We start from the raw sequence: 21,261 nt of genomic DNA on the forward strand, positions 1-21,261 counted from the left end.
ACGGAGCGCAGTGCCTAGTCTCTGATCTTGGATCTCCAGTTCTTCGCTCTTTCAAAGCCGTTTGTTCCACCCTGATAGTCGCTGATCGCCTGGTTGATCTCCTCTTCTGTGGTCATTACGAATGGACCTGAAGCAAATAAACAACACAACACAACACAACAAACATGATTTCACTAGTGAGACTGGCTTGAGTTCTGGTTGATAAGGTGAAGGTAAAGACTGGATGACGTACCGCGTTGAACCACCGGCTCCTTGATCGGTTCTCCAGCAATTAACACAAAGTGGGAAACTTCAGAGCCCTGAGGAGGGAATAAGAGACAGAACTGTCACCGCTGTGTGTGTGTGTGTGTGTGTGTGTGTGTGTGTGTGTGTGTGTGTGTGTGTGTGTGTGTGTGTGTGTGTGTGTGTGTGTGTCACTAAAATCTTCCATTTGTTATGTGGAAATCAGTTAATCACGATGACTGAAGAGAGAAAATTAAATATTTAAGTTGCACAAAAATGTTTTTCCCTTTCACTTTTATTTCCTTGGACAAACTGTGAAGGGGAAATCACTTTTTTGAAGGTAACGACAGAGCAGAGAAATATGAAGGTATAAAGAAACCAGAGAGGTCGGAAAGCACTGCTCTAAAACATCATGATTAATGTGATTAAAGGGATACTTCACCCAAAATCGATAATTCACCAATCATCTCCTCACCGTCATGCGAAGGAAGGGTCTGGAGAACTTTCAGAGTCAAAACTCTTTAGGAGTTCCAGGATTTTCATATAATGGTGGCAGATAGAGTTCACTTTTGAATGCTCCAAAACACACACTATGTAACATCCAGATACCTCCATACTGCTCGTCTGGACTGACCCAAGTGTCCTGAAGCTGCCACATGGAAAAGTTGTTCAGAAATTAATTTCAGAAATTAATGTGATCTGTTTTTATCCTTGTTGTAGCAGTAGCTTCCAGTGGCTGCAGGAGATGTTCTTCCATGTTTACATCAAACATCCAATGGGCCGGTGCATATTCTCATTTGTCCAGGTCATAGTATTTCAAAGAAGGTTAAATCGAAAGCAACTGGACATCCAATGGTTTACAATGACCTACTGCTACAATATACATTATATTATATTATATTATATTATATTATATTATATTATATTATATTATATTATATTATACATTATATTGTATTACTGTATATTATACATTATATGAAAACCCGTTGCCAGCCGGACCCCCCCTGGAACTCTAAAGAGTTTTGATGACTCTGACAGTTCTCCAAACCCTCCCTTGGCATGACGGTGGGTCGACTTTGATTGGTGAATTATCGATTTTGGGTGAAGTATCTCTTTAAGTTGTGAGCAGCAACAGTTTAGATTCAGGTCAACAGAACTATTGAGTCAGTAAAACTAAACGTGAAGCACAATATTGACAGATTTTACATGGAACTGAAGAAAAGACTGTTACAACACATTTAACAAGATCCTTATCAGGAGTTAACAGAGTTTTACAGCTGTGAAAACATCTGGAAATCAGACAAATCCAGCTGCAACACAACACAACACAACAGCTGTTTTAGTGGAAGTCATGTGATTGGATGAGAGAGCTGGATTTCTCCACTTTACAGGTGTTTCATTAACTGTTAATTAGCTTCAGCCTCCATTAATGCTTGTTATCTGTCTTAGATCCAATCAAAGGTATGAAAACATGTCCTGGTATAAGATCTGAATTAAAAGACGTCGACTGTCCAGGACAAGTGCAGAAGAAACACAACTAGAACGTGTTGACGATGACGAATAAAAACAAATCCTAATTAGTTGTTGGTCGTTAACGAACACTGATCTGAAACTGCGCCCGGATCACAGCCATGTGGATTTCCAGTCCAACAGTCCAACTCCCTCTCATGTGAGTAAATGACTGTAACAGATGTCGTTGTGTATTACAGAGAAACACGAAGCTCATCACGATTAACTTTTCTGAATGGAGACACGAAAACCTCCTCTGCTCTGACACCATTATTACTTTAAAACAGAAAACACACAAAGGGAAGGGCTGAGGTGACTTCAAGTTGTTTTTTGTTGTGCGACAGACTCACGCAAACTTTGTGCAGTTACATATCTGTGGTGAGTTCATGTTTCTAGACACGACACATCAAACATTTGTGACCGAGGCGCTGCTGTACCACAGAAACAGACTCGTCCAGGGAAAACAAATAGAACCGGGAAAACTTAAAGAAGTGACGTGTGAAGCTGGAAAAGAGGAAGGAGGTAGTCCTGTCATGGTTTTAAAGGGGAATTTCCATTGTTTACAATCTTGACCTTATTTCTAGCACAAAATACGATCATTTACTGACCCAGATAACTTTGGTGTCATTACAAGTGGTTGTGATGAAATGAGCTCCAGCCGAGAGCCGCGTATATCCGTATAATGGAGTCTACAGGGCAGCAGAATGCAGCCTCTAAATAACACATTATCTGTAGAGAAACTCCTTCATTTCACCAATATTTAGTTCTGATAGGCTAGTGCTATTCCCCTCTGAGTCCGGGGTTAGCTGTTATCAACATCCGGGGTCTGTAGGTTGACCTACTGACCTCTGACCTGGATGATGTCATCTCCGACCGCTGCCCGGCTCATTCTGATAATAATCATTCTGCTTCGGCATTCGGGTCCATTTTTATCTCAACTAGCCGGAGCTTTAGTGAGTCACCGAGCGCGGGGCGGCGCGGCTTGTTGCTAGCGCTAATGCTACGGTTCGTTTCTGCGTGTTTCCGACTTGTCAGAACAAAATGAGCAGCTGGATGAAGTTCAGCTTCCACAGGCTTCCTCTCCTCAACCTGGACTCACTAAAGCTCCGGCTAGTTGAGATAAAAATGGACCCGAATGCTGAAGCAGAATAATTATTATCAGAATGAGCCGCGCGGCGCTCAGAGATGACATCATCCAGGTCAGAGGTCAGTAGGTCAACCTACAGACCCCGGATGTTGATAACAGCTAACCCCGGACTCAGAGGGGAATAGCACTAGCCTATCAGAACTAAATATTGGTGAAATGAAGGAGTTTCTCTGCAGATTAAAACTTAATGGTGTGAATAACTAACTCAGCTTTCCATAAAGGGGAGTGAAGGTGTTTAGGAATCACTAGTTTGAGTTACAGAGTTATAGTTTGTCACCTTGTTTTCAGCTTTGACTGCGTCTCCGTCTCCAAACACCACAGTGTGATGAGCCTCCACCTGCTGCTGCTCCTCATCCGGACCTGCAGAGAAAACAGGAAGACGCTCAACACTCGTTCAGTTTTGGAACCAGTTAATCTTTCATCCTCGACCCGTTTACTTGCTGTTAATGAGCTAACGAGCATCATTCACTGATTTCATTTCATTTCATTTCTTTATTTATTGAATTGGGACAGTGCACATTCATCAACACTGACGCATTAAGTACCAGTGTAAATGTGCCGGACTTAGCACAACTGCTAAATTTCAGCCGCAGTCCCAAGGCAGGTTTCTAAAAAACATAACACAGAATTTTAAAACCTTGTGATGACAAGTCATACAGTGGACAATTACAAGACAGAGCACAGACTGACAATATCAAGGCAAAACAGACGCAGACAAACAAAATAAGAACAGACAAATTTGACCCACAGTTAAAGAACAATATACCATACATGCCCGGGAACAGACATCAGTTTTAAACAGTATTTAAACTATATGAGTGCATGTCTGATTTGTTTTTAACCAATGTTTGAGATTTTTTTTAAAGACTAAATAGTTGTCACAGTTTCTGATGTGTGGTGGTAACTTATTCCAAGACTGTGTACCTCTTACAGAACTGACCATTTGACAAAATTTTGTTCTGCGCCTTGGTACATTACAGTCACCTCTTGTTAAGGCTCTGGTTCTTCGTCCTTCATTATTTTTTCTCTGAATAAATTTATTCAGTGGTGGTGGGGCAAGTGCGTTTAAAACTTTGAAGATCCGAACCAGACGACAACTGTAGCAATGGTGTAGTCTAATTTGTTGTAGTAGTGGGTCAACTGCTTTTGAGGTGGAAACACTGTTCACACCTGCATCACATAGACTACATCACTGATCTGTGCTCTACACTGCAAAAACTCAAAATATTTCCAAGAATATTTGTCTTATTTCTAGTCAAAATGTCCTATTTCTAGTCAAAACAATCTCATTCTACTTAAAATAAGACTCATCACATTAAAAAGTAGCTTGTTTTTAGACACTTTTTTACTTCTTTCAAGCAGATTTTCACTTGAAATAAGTACAAAAATCTGATAGTGGAGCAAGTTTTTCTTTATTATTACAAGCACAAAAAACCTGCTTTCACTGGCAGATTTTGAATATGAATATTAGTTTGAAACAAGTGAAAATTATCTGAAAACAAGATCATTTTTAGCTGATGAGTCTTATAGAGTTTAGTTTTGACTAAAAATTAGACATTTTGACAAATATTCTTGGAAAGTTAGTGAGTTTTTGCAGTGTACACAACACACTCTACCTTTATGTTAGAGTCTGTAGTATTTTCCTAAAAAACTAAATATAGACTTGGCGTGTGGCGCTGTGGGCTTGTTTTTTATACCTTTATTTAAACTTGTTAGTCACTGAGTTTACAGCAGCAACAGAGCATAAAAAAACAACAGAGTACAACAACAACAGCAGAGTATTATCAATTACGTTGAAAAACAATCGTAGGGCGATGTTGGAGAATATTCCATGAATCTGGAGCATCAAAAGAAAAGGCTGATTTACCGAGCTCTGAATGTACAAACGGGGCCTTACTACTAGGAACGAGTAGAATAAGATCCAGAGCGTCGTTCTAATAGGGATGAAGGGCCTTGAAAATAAACAGATACCAGTGTTTGATGCGTCTGTCATAGAGGGAGGAGCAACCAACTCTTTCATATAGGATGCAATGATGGGTGTCATTGTCATATCTCTCCCCGGTAATAAATCTGAGAGCAGAGTGGTAGATGGAGTCCAGAGGTTTGAGGGTTGTAGCTGCTGCACGTCTGTAAATAACATCATCACCTTAGTCAAAAACTGATAAAAAAAGAAGGTATGAAACACAGAGACTGGACGCCATCATGCCGGGAGAAATGGTGGAAAGACTCGAGGCCCAGGATGAGGATGATCCCGACACTCCAGCGCTTCACTCAGACCGGTTTAATTTTTCTTCTCTGCTTGAGGTGTCCAGTTTCTTGGTGGTAGCAGCAAATATTAAAGGTACATTGTGTAGGAATTCCTCCCATCTAGTGTTGTGGTTGTATATCGCAAGCAACTCAATCATATTTTTCATGCTGCATTCACCTGAAATTGGGCAGACGGCAGACGGACGACAGCCGCTGCACGTAACGGCATAAACAAGCCTCTATGTAAACAAGTGGTCCGTCAGCACGAGGCAAAACAATACACGTGACAGTATGTTGTCATGGCGATGTGGTATTGTTTTACCGTCTTTCTCTGGACTTCTGTGACTAAAATGACGTCTGGTTTGTTAGCGACGGCCGTCTGCCCGACTGCAGGTGAATGCAGCATCAGTGTAACGCTCCATTCCTCCTCACTGCGTTACCACGGTGACTTTTCACAGACGCCACCTCCACCTGAGCCGACAGCTCCGGTGTCTCCGCTGAGTTTCCGTGGTTTCCTACCGTCACGCTGCCACTGAACGTAAAAACATGGAGACACCACATGGCAGCAGCACCGAGCTTACCCGCTCCATGGAGATATGAATGATATGAACGGCTCATTCAGAGCTGAAAGGAACACTTCACTTTGTTGATGGGGTGATTACTGATTAATGAAAAACAGACTGAAGAACCAAATAATCGACTTTCATGAATAGATAACAGGAGAAGTTACACAATGTCCCTTTAAATATATTAATAATATATAGAAGAGCAGTGGAACATGGGTCAGTCCTGGATGAGGGGCCCAGTTTGAATGATATAGACCGAATCGCCTTGTTGTTTACATTCTACTTCCGGGTAGAAAACCAGCACGTAATTTGAATGAGATCAATAGTAACGAACGAGAGTTTAGCTATATATCATATTTTTCACGCCCTATCACCGTTTAGACAAATCTGAAATGATTGAAGAAACATTACTATTTCTGTGTCTGTGTTTTGTGTTGCTGTGTTGTATTTATTCAGTTTGGGGGAATCACAGTGTCTAGAAAGCATCAGTGGCTGCAGCTGACAGGGCAACCTGATCTCACAGAAATGCGTGAAATGAGCACGAACACCTAGTACCAGATTCCGTGCTCCTTTCACGTAATGTGTTAAAATTACGTGAAGGGAGCACGGAAACAGTCTCCACTGAAAGCCAATGAGGATCCTTTTCGTGATGGACACACGCATTATCAGCTTCGAAGACGTCATGACTCATGCTGGAGGTGCTGGAGGTTCCCGGAAGTGCGAATGAAATGGATATTCAGAAGAGAAAAAAATCGTTTTTTTAGCCATAACTCTGTAACCATTCAAGGCAGACGAGCTATGGGCTTATACTTTTTTCGTTTTGACGAAGATTTGTTCAGCTTGTAGTTGCTGTCGTGGTTGTTTTAAACGCTATTTTATGAATGTAATTTTTCTTTTCATTATTGTGGTAGGCCAACGTTTGGTGCATTATTTTAATCATTAACGTTATATTTATTCAGTTAATGTGTATTTCGTTTGTTAGTTATTACGAAGATTGCTCAGCTTTCCATCGTTGCTATGGTTACAGTGAACGATCAGCTGATTTCATCGTGACTGACGTAGCTTCCGGCAAGTCCGTCATCGTCTCACCGACAGGCAGCCCCCGTTCAGGTAAACAAACAACATGGAAAATTGTGATTAAATAATTAACAGTTAAAGCTATTTTACCTCCAAAAACCAGCCAGTGTCGTCAACCACAAAGTTTGACAGATGTGGTTGATCAAAGTTGTCAAACTGGCTGACTTTACTAGCTGCACTGTTTGAGATTTAGATTTTAATGATTAGGCTAACGTTAACATAGCTAGGCTAACATGAATGCTACATGCCAGCCCTCACTGTACTTTTCTCACTGTTTTACAGGTTACAGATAATACAATGGCTACAGCTGAAGCTGAGTTCGATGAGCCTGACACAAAGGTAATTTTAATATCTTATTCCATGCATGGGGATCAGTATTATGATGCATTTGTGCAGGAAGTCTGTGTGGTTAACTGCATTACTTTGATTATGATTATTATTTGATTTTTAGGTCAAAAAAGAGGACAAAGGCATCAGACCTGCCACGATGGAGAAAACGTGATGATCATCTCTGTGTCCTTGAGGAGACCGGTGTGGAGATGCTTGATGAACAAGAGCCAGGATTTGGTATGTGATCGTGATAATTTGTGCATCATTAGTCTTATTTTGGTAGAAAAACATCATGTTAGGATTTCTATGCGGATGTACCAGTCCAAGAAGCTTTCTGAAGTCTGTAGTAGTTGTAGTCGTAGGCCTGCACACCTCAACATCACCATAATACTTCATTTAGAATGTGATTTCCACAGGGCCTGATTTAAGCCACAGTACCACCTTAAATTAGCTCAGTGCAGCATCACACCGGTGCTCTTGACATTTACCAATCATATTTCCAACACATGCAACAAAACACCACCTGAGAATCCATTTTTGCCGTCATCTTTCAGTGAGCCAAAACTATTTTGGCTTGTGTTAGTTAGTTAAATGGGGAGTGGGCGCAGGAGACACACAATAACGACAAAATGCAACATTTTTGCAACATGTTTGGGTTCATTCAACTAAGATGGACATAAATGGACATGGTGTGAGTACTGTTTTTATTTTTTATTTTCTCCAGCTCTGAGGAAGGGGGCTACTTTGACGGGTGCTTCTCTGCAATGATGATGACTTCCAAATGAGGGCCAAGCATGTACAGTAAGTGTTTTTGTGTATTTTCCACATAGATTCTCATTGAACTTCTTGTACTACTTGAACGTTTATTTTTAAAATAACATTAGAAACTTTTTGTCTATGTAGGCACCAGGAAAGGGCGTCTGTGGTCGGTCTCAGCTGAATGCAGCAAAGGTGAGGACAACGAGGAGGAGTAGCTCCAGCCTTGATGAGCAGGTGTGTATCATATAAGAGTTATGCCATCATGGCATTATTCTTTGTGCTCTAAATATGTATGTATATCCACACATCAGCTGACCCACACTATAGGCCCAGTTCCAATCCGCCCCCTAAAGACTCAAGCCCTGAACGCTCACTGACTTAAGTGACGTCAGATCTAAGTGACAGAGTGTGAGAGTCTGTGAGGGTCCAGATGCTGTAAACATGAATGGAACAGCACTTACCCACTCTCACGATACGTTACCTTGACAACAACATGTTGTTGACTCCGGTCATGTATTGATAATTAAATTTGCCTTGATGAGCAGGTGTGTATCATATAAGAGTTATGCCATCATGGCATTATTCTTTGTGCTCTAAATATGTACAGGCAAGTACCGTATAATAACATTCTTATTCTTGTTGATATAGTCCTCAACTACATTCTCCTAAATCTATGCAACCAACATGTTTCACTGTTTAAGCTGACACACTATACTCTTCTCTACCAGTTATTTTGCACTTCATCTATTCACAACTGTACTACACTTGAATAATTGATTAAGGTTTCACTAACTCACTTTCACAGACTAACAAAAACCCAGCAGTTGGATGAATCTATCTATTGGGCTCTTTTGGTTTTGTTTTGTTTGTTTGTTTTTTGAATGAAGACAATAGGAGTTTAACTGCAATTTTACTTACTACTTTTTGTGTGACTGTTAATATATTTTCACCATCAGTACAACAAGTACTGCTATTAATGCTGTATGCAATCCTACAGGGGAGAGATCTTCGCATATCCCATGTTCTCAAGTCCTCCAGTCTTCTGTATGGACGTAGTTGGCAAGTACTGGTCCTAATACAGCCTGAATACAGCCACCTGACCACCATGACGTCCTTGTTGTCTGTGCTTTATGCCAAGGCATATGGCATCAAGTGAGAGGTAACTGTAACTGTTTCAGCACTTTCAGCTGACTGACACTATATTCTTCTCTCCAAGTTATTTAGTACTTTATCTGTTAAAGCAGAAGTAAGCGATATATTTGTGTTAATATAAGTCTTAAATAGTTATATCTTCCGACAGCAATCACTTACATAGAGTGTTTGGTCTGAAACACGGGTCTGTCAGTCCCTCTGCTCTGCTCTGAGCCGAGGAGAAAACTTTTCTCGTATCCTACAGTTTTTATCCAATGAGGAGAGAGAACGGCATGCAGGGCTGTGTGTGCAGCCAAGGAACGCCGTGAATGTGGTGACGTAGGGACGAGGACTGTTATGGTGCGTTCAAGGCAGCCCGTAACTGGTGTTTTTCCGACCTGTGAACTCGTACCAGTTTGATCTGGTACGAGTTCACGGGTCGGAAGTTACGAGTGGCCGTTATAGTGACTTTCACAGGTAAAACAGGTCGGAAAAACACGAGTGGGTTGCCTGGAACGCTACAAACTCGTAAGTTGTGACTTGAAGCTGTAATTTACGGTTTCAAAAGCCTGCCTGGAACGCAGCATTAGCCAAAACGACCGGATCGCTTACTTCTGCTTTTAACAACTGTACTACACTTGAATGAAAATCAGTGTTGATCAAGGGTCAAGATCTTGTATACAGGGATGCACATGTACAGGCAGGCAGGTTGCATTCACACACATCCATTATGTAGATAGCATCACTAACATTAAGAATTGCTCTAAAATTATTAGTATAAGTCTTTTCTAAGTATTAATATTTGTATTCATGTCATTCATGGATGTCTCTATCAAAACAAGTGTTTTAGTCATTTCAGTAATTTAGCTTTTTGTGCTTTTATGCTAAACTTACAAACTTTCACTCATTTCCAGACTGTGACGTCCACATAAACCTGTAGAGCTTCCCTTATTCCAAGATTGTGGGGCAAAGGATTACCAGAGTAAGTTGTCCTTGTGGTGGTTGTTGTTTCTGTTGTTTTTAGTGGAATACTGTGTACTAGTGTGCAGATATTACAAGGGCTTCTACCAACACTTCTCATCTTTTCAGGGTTTTATGTAGGCTACATGAACCATTTAATATACACATTCACCATGCAGAGGAGAATTGGGCAAGTTGAGCATAGGAACATCTAAGTTGAGTCCCCCCCCGACCCCCACCAGCTCCCACCTCCCCCTTTATTTCATATTCCACCTGTCCAGGTGGCAGGTGAACACAAACTGCAGGGACCTGCTGCTGAGCCACCAACTCACTGAGCTTTGGGGAGTTTTGTGATTACATTGCATCTTGGGAAGAATCCTTCATCTTTCTCTTTTAAAGTAATACATGGCTCACCATAAACAGCAGCTTGTTTTCAGCAGCGTACTTATTGTAATCATAATCCAGAATCCTGATTTAGTAATCAGGACAAGTAAAGACAAAATACATTCATTTAGGAGCATCAAGTGAGCAGATGCCCCATATGTAGAGGCTACAGTCCTCACTGCAGGCGGCCCCGGTTCGAATCCCGCATCGGGCAGTCCTTTGCCTTCCTCGGTCCTCCTAAATATTTGGTCACATGCTCTATTTTTCTTAATGGTTCCCTAGCAACAAGGAGTGGCTCAGCTTGCCCTATGCTGCGTACCACAGTCTCCCCCACAGATTTACTGCAAACTTTCTATAATCACCATTTCACCACACACAGTTTAAAGTTAAGATATTATGTTATAATAGCCTGACAAGCCAGACTATCATTAACATGTCTAGTCTGGCAACGACCGGTAGACCTCGGCTCAATCCAGGGGGCGGGATGAAGGCTGTCTTTCAAACTGCCTCTGCACGTAATAGGGTAGTGCTTGAGCGCTACGACTAATCAGAGCAAAGAGCAGGATGACGTTAGCCTGACAAGCCAATTAAAATGTATGTCGTCATGGCGTTAAGCCGCCCAACGACTCTCTAAACAGATAGAGCGCTGTGATTGGTCAACACAAACGGTGTTCGAGACTCAAAAAGTTCCTATGGCTCGTTTCTAGACCCACCTACAGAGCAAATATTTTTTGCTGCCGCTAGGGTGCGTCTAGATTTCTAGGCTAATGTTATAATAGATATTATTATAGATTATTATTTCTGCTTATTTTTTGTATTATTTTTCAGTCATTTTGGTTATTGGTTGTTTTTCAGGGGATAAGCGAGGTGAAGGTGAAATGGCTGCCCTGCTCAAAGAGGTACAGTATGTATGTTGTGTCATCATAGATGCATTACCACAAATGCAACATCTCAAATTCTGTGCACAACTTTGCCATGAAGCGTAGCTGTATGAGAGGCTTCTGGGTTACAGGGTGAACATTCATGCTGAAGTAACAGATATAGTTCAGCACACTGTAGTTACCAATCAACATTGAATGCAAGTAACACCATACAGTATTTCTAAAAGAAGTGTGTATGTCATGTTCAACATCATGTTTAATTCATGATTCATTGATACTAAAGCAACTGTTACTAAAAATTAGGGCTGGACGATTAATCGAATTTTGATCGTGATTACGATTTTGGCTTCTCACGATCATAAAAACACTGTAATCGAAGAAAAACGATTATTTTTTTTGTCTATTGGTGTTTTATTCTGAAAAACACACATGCGCGCTTCCGCCCCCGCGCCTGCACTGCACTCCTCTCTCAGTTAATGCTGTGGACGAGTCCACTCGTGTGTTGACGGCGGCGTTTAAAAATCAGCGCCAGTGAAGAGAGAGCAGCGGCCACCGCTCAGGACGAATGAACGGGAAATAATAATTTAAAACACTCACTCGTCTCCTCAAAGCGGCCGCACAACAACAACCCTCCTCCTCCTCCTCCTCCTCCCCCGGCCCGTAGGCTACATGTGCATATGTTTACAAAGCAATCTGTAGAGCGGCGGATAACGTTATACGATGTTACGACGTGTATTTGTGTAGTTTAATCTGTCATAATAAGAGATCACTTATGGGGCGCGTCAAAAAAAAAAAAGTTATGGGGTGCGTTTGTGACGAGAGCTGGGACAGCGCAGCGGGGCGGAGGCTCTGATCTTAATCCCAGAGACGCAATAAGCGACACACAGGGAAGCAGAGAGCCTCCCTCTCTCTTATTAAGTTAAACCATGACAATTACTCCAAATCTGTTTATTCAAGGTAAAAATGTAGAAAAGTTAAGCTAAACACCCTGTATAGTTTATGCTGCTGGATCATAAAAAATAAAAAAAATAATTTTGAATAAATATTTAAAATTATAAACTTAAAAACCTTAAACACACATTGGCACACTGTTTATTTAAGGTAATAATGTAGCATGGTCAAGCTATAAATCCTGTACCCCCCCCCCCCCCCCCCCATGATCGTGTAAATAATCGTGATTTCAATATTGACCAAAATAATCGTGATTATGATTTTTGCCATAATCGTCCAGCCCTACTAAAAATAATTTCTCTTTTTTCCATTTCTTCTTTCTCGTAGCAACATGATGGAGAGATTCCTGGGTGCCACACAAACAGCTTAAAACAATGTACAATTATGTGGTTAATGATTATAGTTACATTGTTATGAATGATTGCGTGGTGGATTAGTTGATAGATTGGTTAGTTATGCTTATCCAATTGTACAGTTTTTGTGTGTTTTTGTCCTTTTAATCATTTTTTAAACGGTAGTCCATGAGTTCATCAGTTGTATACTGTATTCATGTTTGAAAATCTCTTCCCACAGATAACAAAATAAAAGTATCTGCATTCATCAACCCGAATGTAAAATATGCATGCCTGTTAATTGAAGAAATGTAGTACATTTGAAACACTATGTTCTCCAGAGTACAGTTTACCTTGTAGTATGTGTTAAATAAAGGTTGCCTTAGACTGTCATCTTTCAGATTTCGTTTTTATGAGCATTTGCATATAAGCCCATCTTGACAAGTCCATCAGTGGAAGAAGAGAAGACCAAGAAGAAAGTGCTGATCTCACTCAACCAACACGATTGACTGCTTCATGGCCAGAGGATTTCAACAGTGATCCAACTTCCCAAACACAGCCACTGCAATACTGACAATTACTATAGACAAAAACAATGGTTTCTGTGTGTGTGTGTGTGTGTGTTTTGTACAAATGAAACCGCAATCACTAATACCTTTCACTAATGCCTTGGAGAAAAGGAAGGTGAGGAGACCATATGGCTTTCAGCCATTATAGAGTAAGGTGTTATAACAGACTTATAACAGAGTTATGTAATAATTATTTATATACTTTGGGAGGAGGGGTATCCCATCCAACATACAGTGCACTTGTGATTGTAAGACTGTAACATATCCTGAATTTGGGGGAGGGGTTAACACAAATCAAAAGTGCAGTATCAGTTTGGTGTAGATTTATAAGAGAAATTTAGATTTATAGATAGATTTTTATCAGGGCAAGTGGGGAAATTGTATAGAATGATTGGTTAGGCTATTTAAAGTTTTGTTCTCTGCTGCTGACCTCCTTTCTCAGAGTCAGGGCATCCTAATTAGAGAGAGGACAGCTGGTCTTCCTTGTCTGACCTTTGTGTAGATGTAGATTATGAGGAAAATGAGTCTAAACTGGTCAAAATTTTAAAGTCTAACAGTGTATAAGTCAGACACCAACATCTTGAACCATTTTTGGCCACTCACTACCCCTGAAAACATGTTTGACTGATTTCATCCAGTTAGGCCCATAGATAGGGCTAGGAACGTATATCTCAAAGGGCCATAGTTTTCAAGCAAGATGAAAATTAAACTTTGTCGTAGGACAACAATGAAGACATCGTTGGAAAGGTCTTGACCTAGGGAGTAACATGTATCAGTATGAAAACTTAGGTCAGCTCTTGCTCCCCACAAGTGACCTTTGAACCTTGATCCTGACACACTTTTAAAGGCTTCTAGAGCAGCAACAAAATGTGCTACAGACAAGTTATACACATTTTTGGAAAGCTCTTGACCTCTACTATCAGGTCCAATGGCAAACCAGCAGGAAGGGGTCAAGAATAGGGTCAAATATGGCACAAAACACATTTTCTCCCTTTTAACAGGAACACACATCAAATCTGACCAAACATATGTGCTCCACACCCCAGAAAACCTATAAAAAGATTACAATGTTCCTGGTCTTAGACAAACATAATAGGGAAAACACATTAGAACTACAACCAATATGGCGGAGCGCACATACAGTCAACGTGTCACTATGGCAACATGTAGTTCTTGTGTCGTTCTCCTGGGTTGGGGTTGGGGTTGTCACACTAGGGTTCAGAAAGCGTCTATTCGCTCATTCTTTAACAAAAAACGCGTAACCATGACATATATGTTTATATCATGAGAGATTGTATGTTATAAAATATAAAAATAGTAATGTATTAGTGCTAGTTTAGACGTGATTTCTGCCACGCTGTTTCGCGGTCTGAACGGGATGCGTTCAAAGGCAATAGGATTAGGCAACGTTTCAAAACGGAACACCCGAGCATCATTCCTCGACACATTTTTGTTACTATGTTGTTTGAAGAGTGTGTTCATAAAATGTGGCTTCAAAAATATGCAACCAGATGGGTTAATAGCCAGTTTAGCTTACATTAGACTAGAGCATTGGGCTATTGAACGCAGCCCAAGGTGTCCAAGGCACACAACAGAGAGGTTACAAGACGTTGTCAGAGAGGAGATATTTTACTATATCAATTTTATCAATAAAAGATGGCTACATCTATCCAATGCAATATGGTGAAAAACTCAAAAGATTGCAGATTTCAGTGTAGCCTATTGAAATGAAATTATAAATATATATATTGGAATATGGTGATAAAAAGAAATTTGTGTTTTGATTACTAACGTTTCTGTACATTTGCAGGGTCAAGAAGTGAAGGAATCAAGGTCATTTGATTTGAATTCATTTAATTGTCATTTTATAACACAGGGTGGTAAAAACAAAACTTAAAGAGTCATTTTCATACTACAGATAAAGAATACATACGAAGATCATTACAACTAGAATAAAACATGGTTAAGTAAGACCATCTACACATATTTATACACACATACACATTTAGTGGTGGAAAATCTAACCACTTACGACATTGCAAGTTTATCTGTATAGCCCGTTTTTACAAACACTTTGTCTCCAAGGTCATTACATAGCAACCACATCCTCTGCCCTTAGACCCTCACATCCACTGAGGAAAAACTTCAGAGAGAAAAAAACAGGAGAAACTTCAGGATGAGCAGCAGAGGGATCCCACACCCAGGATGACCAGACGGGACATAGATGTTGTACAGTATACAGAGAAGAAACAGTTCACAACAAGCAATAGGAAGTACTAACCTTTACAGTTTTGAGGAAAAACTTTTAATCTATTTTGTCGTTGACTACAACCCAACAGTACTGTGGTGATAAAAAATGGTCACGAAATAAACAAAGCCCTATACACCTGGCCTGATCTGTTTCACAAGAATGTATTAATTTATCTCCTCCTTGTGGGTCTCTGGGCTTTGCCTTTGCCTGTGGAGATGCTGGTGTGTCTGGTGCAAAGAGAAGCTAAAGACTTTCATGAGCCCCTGTTGGTCACTTTTTGAGTCGGGTTTTAACTGTTTTAGTATCATGTTGTGCTCACTTACTGTAACTAACAACAATGTAGTCAGACTATTCCACTAAAATACCTGAAATACAATAGTCATGTAATGCTAAAATGTAGTGAAATGTAAATCATAACTCTATAACAATATGTAACAGCCTAAAACAAACCTCCCTTACTCATGAGCTTAGTGATAATGGCAGTCCTGGAGAGGAAAGAGTTGCCCATTTCCTCCACCAACGTAGATCCAGCTCCATCCTGGTTGTCTGCTCCCCACTTTATCTGTCATTTAAAGAACAGTGCACTTCATTAGTCTGAGTCTGTGGAACATTCATCAGTTTGCTTGAGCGTTGTAATCCAGCACGCTCACTGGATTTGAAACTTTCCAATGACTGTCAGCATTATCATGCTGAGTTTCACCTTTAATAATGATAAACCATGTATTACCTTGTGTCTTATGGGTTGCAGAATTCAATACAATTATGTAAACATCATCAAATTATAGCTAATAAGAACTGTTAAATATCACTGTAATTGGCTATGAAACGAATAATAAATAAAATGATATTGCACTTGATGCCATATGCCTTGGGATAAAGCACAGACAACAAGGACTTCATGGCAGTCAGGTGGCTGCATTCCGGGCAGCCTTCACTTAGTATAGTTGCGTACACCCTTATAGCAGTAATTGTTGTTGTACTGATGGCAAACATATTAACAGTCACACAAAAAAGATGAAGCTAATATTGTAGTTTCAAAAAAAGAGCCCAATAGATAAATTCATTCAACTGGGTTTGTGTTAGTCTGTGAAAGTTAGACAGATTTTCATTCAAGTGTAGTACAGTTGTGAATAGATGAAGTGCAAAATAAATTGGAGAGAAGAGTATGGCCCAATTCCAATCTGAGCCCTTACGGACACACTGACTAGGGTGCACTCACACTAGGCACACTAGACTAAAGTCCTGATTCTATTGCCAGTGTGAGTGCAACTGTACCGTGCCTGAGGACGGTACACTTCCCTGGCCCGGCACGGTTGGTGAGGTGTGCACGGTACGCTTGGCCAGGAATGCGTACAGTAATGCGTCGCGGGCTCGTTCTCCACCTCGTGTCTGCAACCGCGTGTAAACAACAGTCACGATTGCGTCGCGCCATAAACATAGCTAGTTGACATCGCTTTGATTAAACTTCAAGATGTTACCATGACAACCGGTCAAACAATTAAAAAGCGCTGTTCTTTCTGCAGTCAGAGCGCATCATGGATGTATTGGTATATCAACGCGATGACGTATGTGTCGGAGGCAACCGTGCTTCAGCACGCTTGGGTTCGAGGTAGTGTGAGTGCGGGCCAGCGGGGGACAGGGGAGGGGGGGCATTCGGGCTTCAGCACGGTACGGATCAACTGGCCCTAGTGTGAGTGTGCCCTTAGAGGCGCATTCACAGGAATTCCGTGAGTGTGTGAGGGCTGTTCCGTTGTCAGATCATCAAGTCAGTGAGTCAGTGAATGAGCCCTTACTGCCCCCTTACCGTAAGTCAGCACCGATGCTGACTTTTGGTAGGGGAATTACCCACAGTTCATAGCGTTGTGAAGTCAAACACATGGGATGCCGTTGGAACACGAGTGTTAAAAAAATAAAATAAAATAAAATAAACAAACGTAGTCAGAGAGAGCTCCGCCGGTCTCTTTATTGTTAATGGACAGGGGCAACAACAAAATAAAAAAAGAAGTTAACTGTCAGTATTAACGTGCAGTTTGTGATTATTGATGATGATTTGATCAGATCTGATCCAGGAACATTTTGTTTTAAGTCCGTGTCCCTCACACACTTTGTGCGTGTTGAAATTACAGTAAATTATCAATACATGACCGGAGTCAACAACATGTTGTTGTCAAGGTAACGTATCGTGAGAGTGGGTAAGTGCTGTTCCATTCATGTTTACAGCATCTGGACCCTCACAGACTCTCACACTCTGTCACTTAGAGCTGACGTCACTTAAGTCAGTGAGCGTTCAGGGCTTGAGTCTTTAGGGGGCGGATTGGAACTGGGCCTATAGTGTGGGTCAGCTGATGTGTGGATATACATACATATTTAGAGCACAAAGAATAATGCCATGATGGCATAACTCTTATATGATACACACCTGCTCATCAAGGCTGGAGCTACTCCTCCTCGTTGTCCTCACCTTTGCTGCATTCAGCTGAGACCGACCACAGACGCCCTTTCCTGGTGCCTACATAGACAAAAAGTTTCTAATGTTATTTTAAAAATAAACGTTCAAGTAGTACAAGAAGTTCAATGAGAATCTATGTGGAAAATACACAAAAACACTTACTGTACATGCTTGGCCCTCATTTGGAAGTCATCATCATTGCAGAGAAGCACCCGTCAAAGTAGCCCCCTTCCTCAGAGCTGGAGAAAATAAAAAATAAAAACAGTACTCACACCATGTCCATTTATGTCCATCTTAGTTGAATGAACCCAAACATGTTGCAAAAATGTTGCATTTTGTCGTTATTGTGTGTCTCCTGCGCCCACTCCCCATTTAACTAACTAACACAAGCCAAAATAGTTTTGGCTCACTGAAAGATGACGGCAAAAATGGATTCTCAGGTGGTGTTTTGTTGCATGTGTTGGAAATATGATTGGTAAATGTCAAGAGCACCGGTGTGATGCTGCACTGAGCTAATTTAAGGTGGTACTGTGGCTTAAATCAGGCCCTGTGGAAATCACATTCTAAATGAAGTATTATGGTGATGTTGAGGTGTGCAGGCCTACGACTACAACTACTACAGACTTCAGAAAGCTTCTTGGACTGGTACATCCGCATAGAAATCCTAACATGATGTTTTTCTACCAAAATAAGACTAATGATGCACAAATTATCACGATCACATACCAAATCCTGGCTCTTGTTCATCAAGCATCTCCACACCGGTCTCCTCAAGGACACAGAGATGATCATCACGTTTTCTCCATCGTGGCAGGTCTGATGCCTTTGTCCTCTTTTTTGACCTAAAAATCAAATAATAATCATAATCAAAGTAATGCAGTTAACCACACAGACTTCCTGCACAAATGCATCATAATACTGATCCCCATGCATGGAATAAGATATTAAAATTACCTTTGTGTCAGGCTCATCGAACTCAGCTTCAGCTGTAGCCATTGTATTATCTGTAACCTGTAAAACAGTGAGAAAAGTACAGTGAGGGCTGGCATGTAGCATTAATGTTAGCCTAGCTATGTTAACGTTAGCCTAATCATTAAAATCTAAATCTCAAACAGTGCAGCTAGTAAAGTCAGCCAGTTTGACAACTTTGATCAACCACATCTGTCAAACTTTGTGGTTGACGACACTGGCTGGTTTTTGGAGGTAAAATAGCTTTAACTGTTAATTATTTAATCACAATTTTCCATGTTGTTTGTTTACCTGAACGGGGGCTGCCTGTCGGTGAGACGATGACGGACTTGCCGGAAGCTACGTCAGTCACGATGAAATCAGCTGATCGTTCACTGTAACCATAGCAACGATGGAAAGCTGAGCAATCTTCGTAATAACTAACAAACGAAATACACATTAACTGAATAAATATAACGTTAATGATTAAAATAATGCACCAAACGTTGGCCTACCACAATAATGAAAAGAAAAATTACATTCATAAAATAGCGTTTAAAACAACCACGACAGCAACTACAAGCTGAACAAATCTTCGTCAAAACGAAAAAAGTATAAGCCCATAGCTCGTCTGCCTTGAATGGTTACAGAGTTATGGCTAAAAAAACGATTTTTTTCTCTTCTGAATATCCATTTCATTCGCACTTCCGGGAACCTCCAGCACCTCCAGCATGAGTCATGACGTCTTCGAAGCTGATAATGCGTGTGTCCATCACGAAAAGGATCCTCATTGGCTTTCAGTGGAGACTGTTTCCGTGCTCCCTTCACGTAATTTTAACACATTACGTGAAAGGAGCACGGAATCTGGTACTAGGTGTTCGTGCTCATTTCACGCATTTCTGTGAGATCAGGTTGGACAGGGACAGCTAACGGTAGCTAAGCTAACGGCGGTAGCTAAGCTAACACCAGGACGTCAGCTGTTAAAACCCTCCCGTTGTCGGACACGACATGAAACTACTCCAGTTAGCTCAGTCATGTTGGAACTCAGATATCCGCTGGAGAAAATATTTTTTCATGGAGCGTTTATTGAGTCACTGAGTTATTAAAGTTAAACAGGTAGCTAACGGTTAGCCCAGCTAATCTATGATAACCATGACTAATTACAAAAATGTTCACACATAAATAGTAATGTTTGTCCAATCATTGGTTTTATAGACTTTACAAACATCAGATTAGTCTAAACGGCGATATAGTGATGTGAATATAGCGAAACTCTCGTCCGTCACTATTGTTCTGATGCTGGTTTTCTACCCGGAAGTAGTTGTAAACAACAAGGAGATTCGTCCTATTTGTTGAATGCTACCTTTAAAGTGTCAGAAAGTAGAAATAAAGGCACCTGCATGTTTCCGACGCTGTGACCTGGTTTAGCCGTGTGTGTGTGTGTGTGTGTGTGTGTGTGTGTGTGTGTGTGTGTGTGTGTGTGTGTGTGTGTGTGTGTGTGTGTGTGTGTGTGTGTGTTTGCACGCTGCCCCGCTGACTGACACTAAACTCTGAGAAAACCAGACACTTCCACTTTGTGGTCGAGCCGTTCATCAGAGCCAGCTGGTTCTGGTTTATCCAAGACTACATGTAGAGCCGGAGACTTCACATTCAAATAACTTCTTTAATCTTAGCAGCCTTTTTTTTTTCATCCTCTCGTGTCATCAAAACATCTGACAGCGATTAGCACCACAGAGACGGAGAGGGAGAGAGATCCTGTAGCGTAATGACGGAGCGTGATCAAATCACAATGAAAAATTTGTGAAAGAATATCGACGGGGGAATTCTGAAGGAAAACAACAGGTTTCCAACAAACCAACAACAAAATAAAAAAAGCCTCTGAAAACGAGTTTACCGTCTGAAAGGGTTCGTTCTCATGCGAGGGGGGAACTCCCTCTTCATTCAGAAGAGCAGGAAAGGCATATCTACAGTACACATTATAAATAAGGTCGACAGGACATACTTCACTTACAGCACCAAGCCAAACTCTACAACGCTGGTCATATATCAGACACAGTTGTGTAACAATCATAATGTTTTCCAGTGATTGTGGTTAACTTACGTCTCAGGTTGAACTGCTTCAGTCTGAAGCCTCAACACATCATAATGTAGTGACAGTCTGAATCCATCAGGCTTTTAAAGGGGAATTGCCGTTTTCTACAATCTAGACCTTATTTCTAGCATAAAATCCGATCATTTCCTCCCCCAGATAACTTTGGTGTCATTACAAGTCATTCTGATGAAATGAGCTCCAGCCAAGAGCCGCGTATATCCGTATAATGGAGTCTACAGGGCAGCAGAATGCAGCCTCTAAATAACACATTATCTGCAGAGAAACTCCTTCATTTCACCAATATTTAGTTATGAAGAGGTATGTTTGAAAACATACCTCTTCTCCCAAGCCTATGACCTCCCCTACCCATAACCGGCGCGATCGTAGCGGGAATAATGAAAGAAACAAACACTGCATATCTCCAAAATAAGGCAGGTTTCCAGGATGCCAAGT

General features: G+C 40.9%; 1 protein-coding gene and 2 long non-coding RNA genes across 3 annotated transcripts in view; 1 reads left to right on the forward strand and 2 right to left on the reverse strand.

Annotated features, from left to right (window-relative positions):
• Positions 1–3,654, reverse strand: part of LOC311008066 (pirin-like) — a gene marked incomplete at its 5' end in the record, with an annotated part of 4,711 nt that extends 1,057 nt beyond the window's left edge. Inside the window, 4 exons of the mRNA XM_084001499.1 lie at positions 1–127; positions 233–299; positions 3,159–3,241; positions 3,648–3,654. The exon at positions 1–127 is cut by the window's left edge and continues 28 nt beyond it. Of these exons, the coding sequence (XP_083857625.1) occupies positions 15–127; positions 233–299; positions 3,159–3,241; positions 3,648–3,654 (270 nt within the window). The 3' untranslated portion in view covers positions 1–14. The remainder of the gene's footprint in view (positions 128–232; positions 300–3,158; positions 3,242–3,647) is intronic.
• Positions 3,655–6,993: 3,339 nt separating this feature from the next.
• Positions 6,994–8,275, forward strand: LOC311005304. The gene is made up of 4 exons (XR_014596338.1): positions 6,994–7,110; positions 7,223–7,338; positions 7,826–7,902; positions 8,005–8,275. It is a non-coding gene; the product is annotated as an uncharacterized lncRNA (long non-coding RNA).
• A 7,119-nt stretch (positions 8,276–15,394) lies between these two features.
• On the reverse strand, positions 15,395–18,782 carry LOC311005216. Its single transcript, XR_014596335.1, has 5 exons — positions 18,723–18,782; positions 18,495–18,610; positions 17,931–18,007; positions 17,739–17,828; positions 15,395–15,881 (listed from the first exon to the last, which is right to left on the reverse strand). It is a non-coding gene; the product is annotated as an uncharacterized lncRNA (long non-coding RNA).
• Between the last annotated feature and the right edge of the window lie 2,479 nt (positions 18,783–21,261).

The sequence above is a fragment of the Trachurus trachurus genome, assembly GCF_905171665.1.
Source record: "Trachurus trachurus genome assembly, chromosome: 3".
NCBI lineage: Eukaryota > Metazoa > Chordata > Actinopteri > Carangiformes > Carangidae > Trachurus > Trachurus trachurus.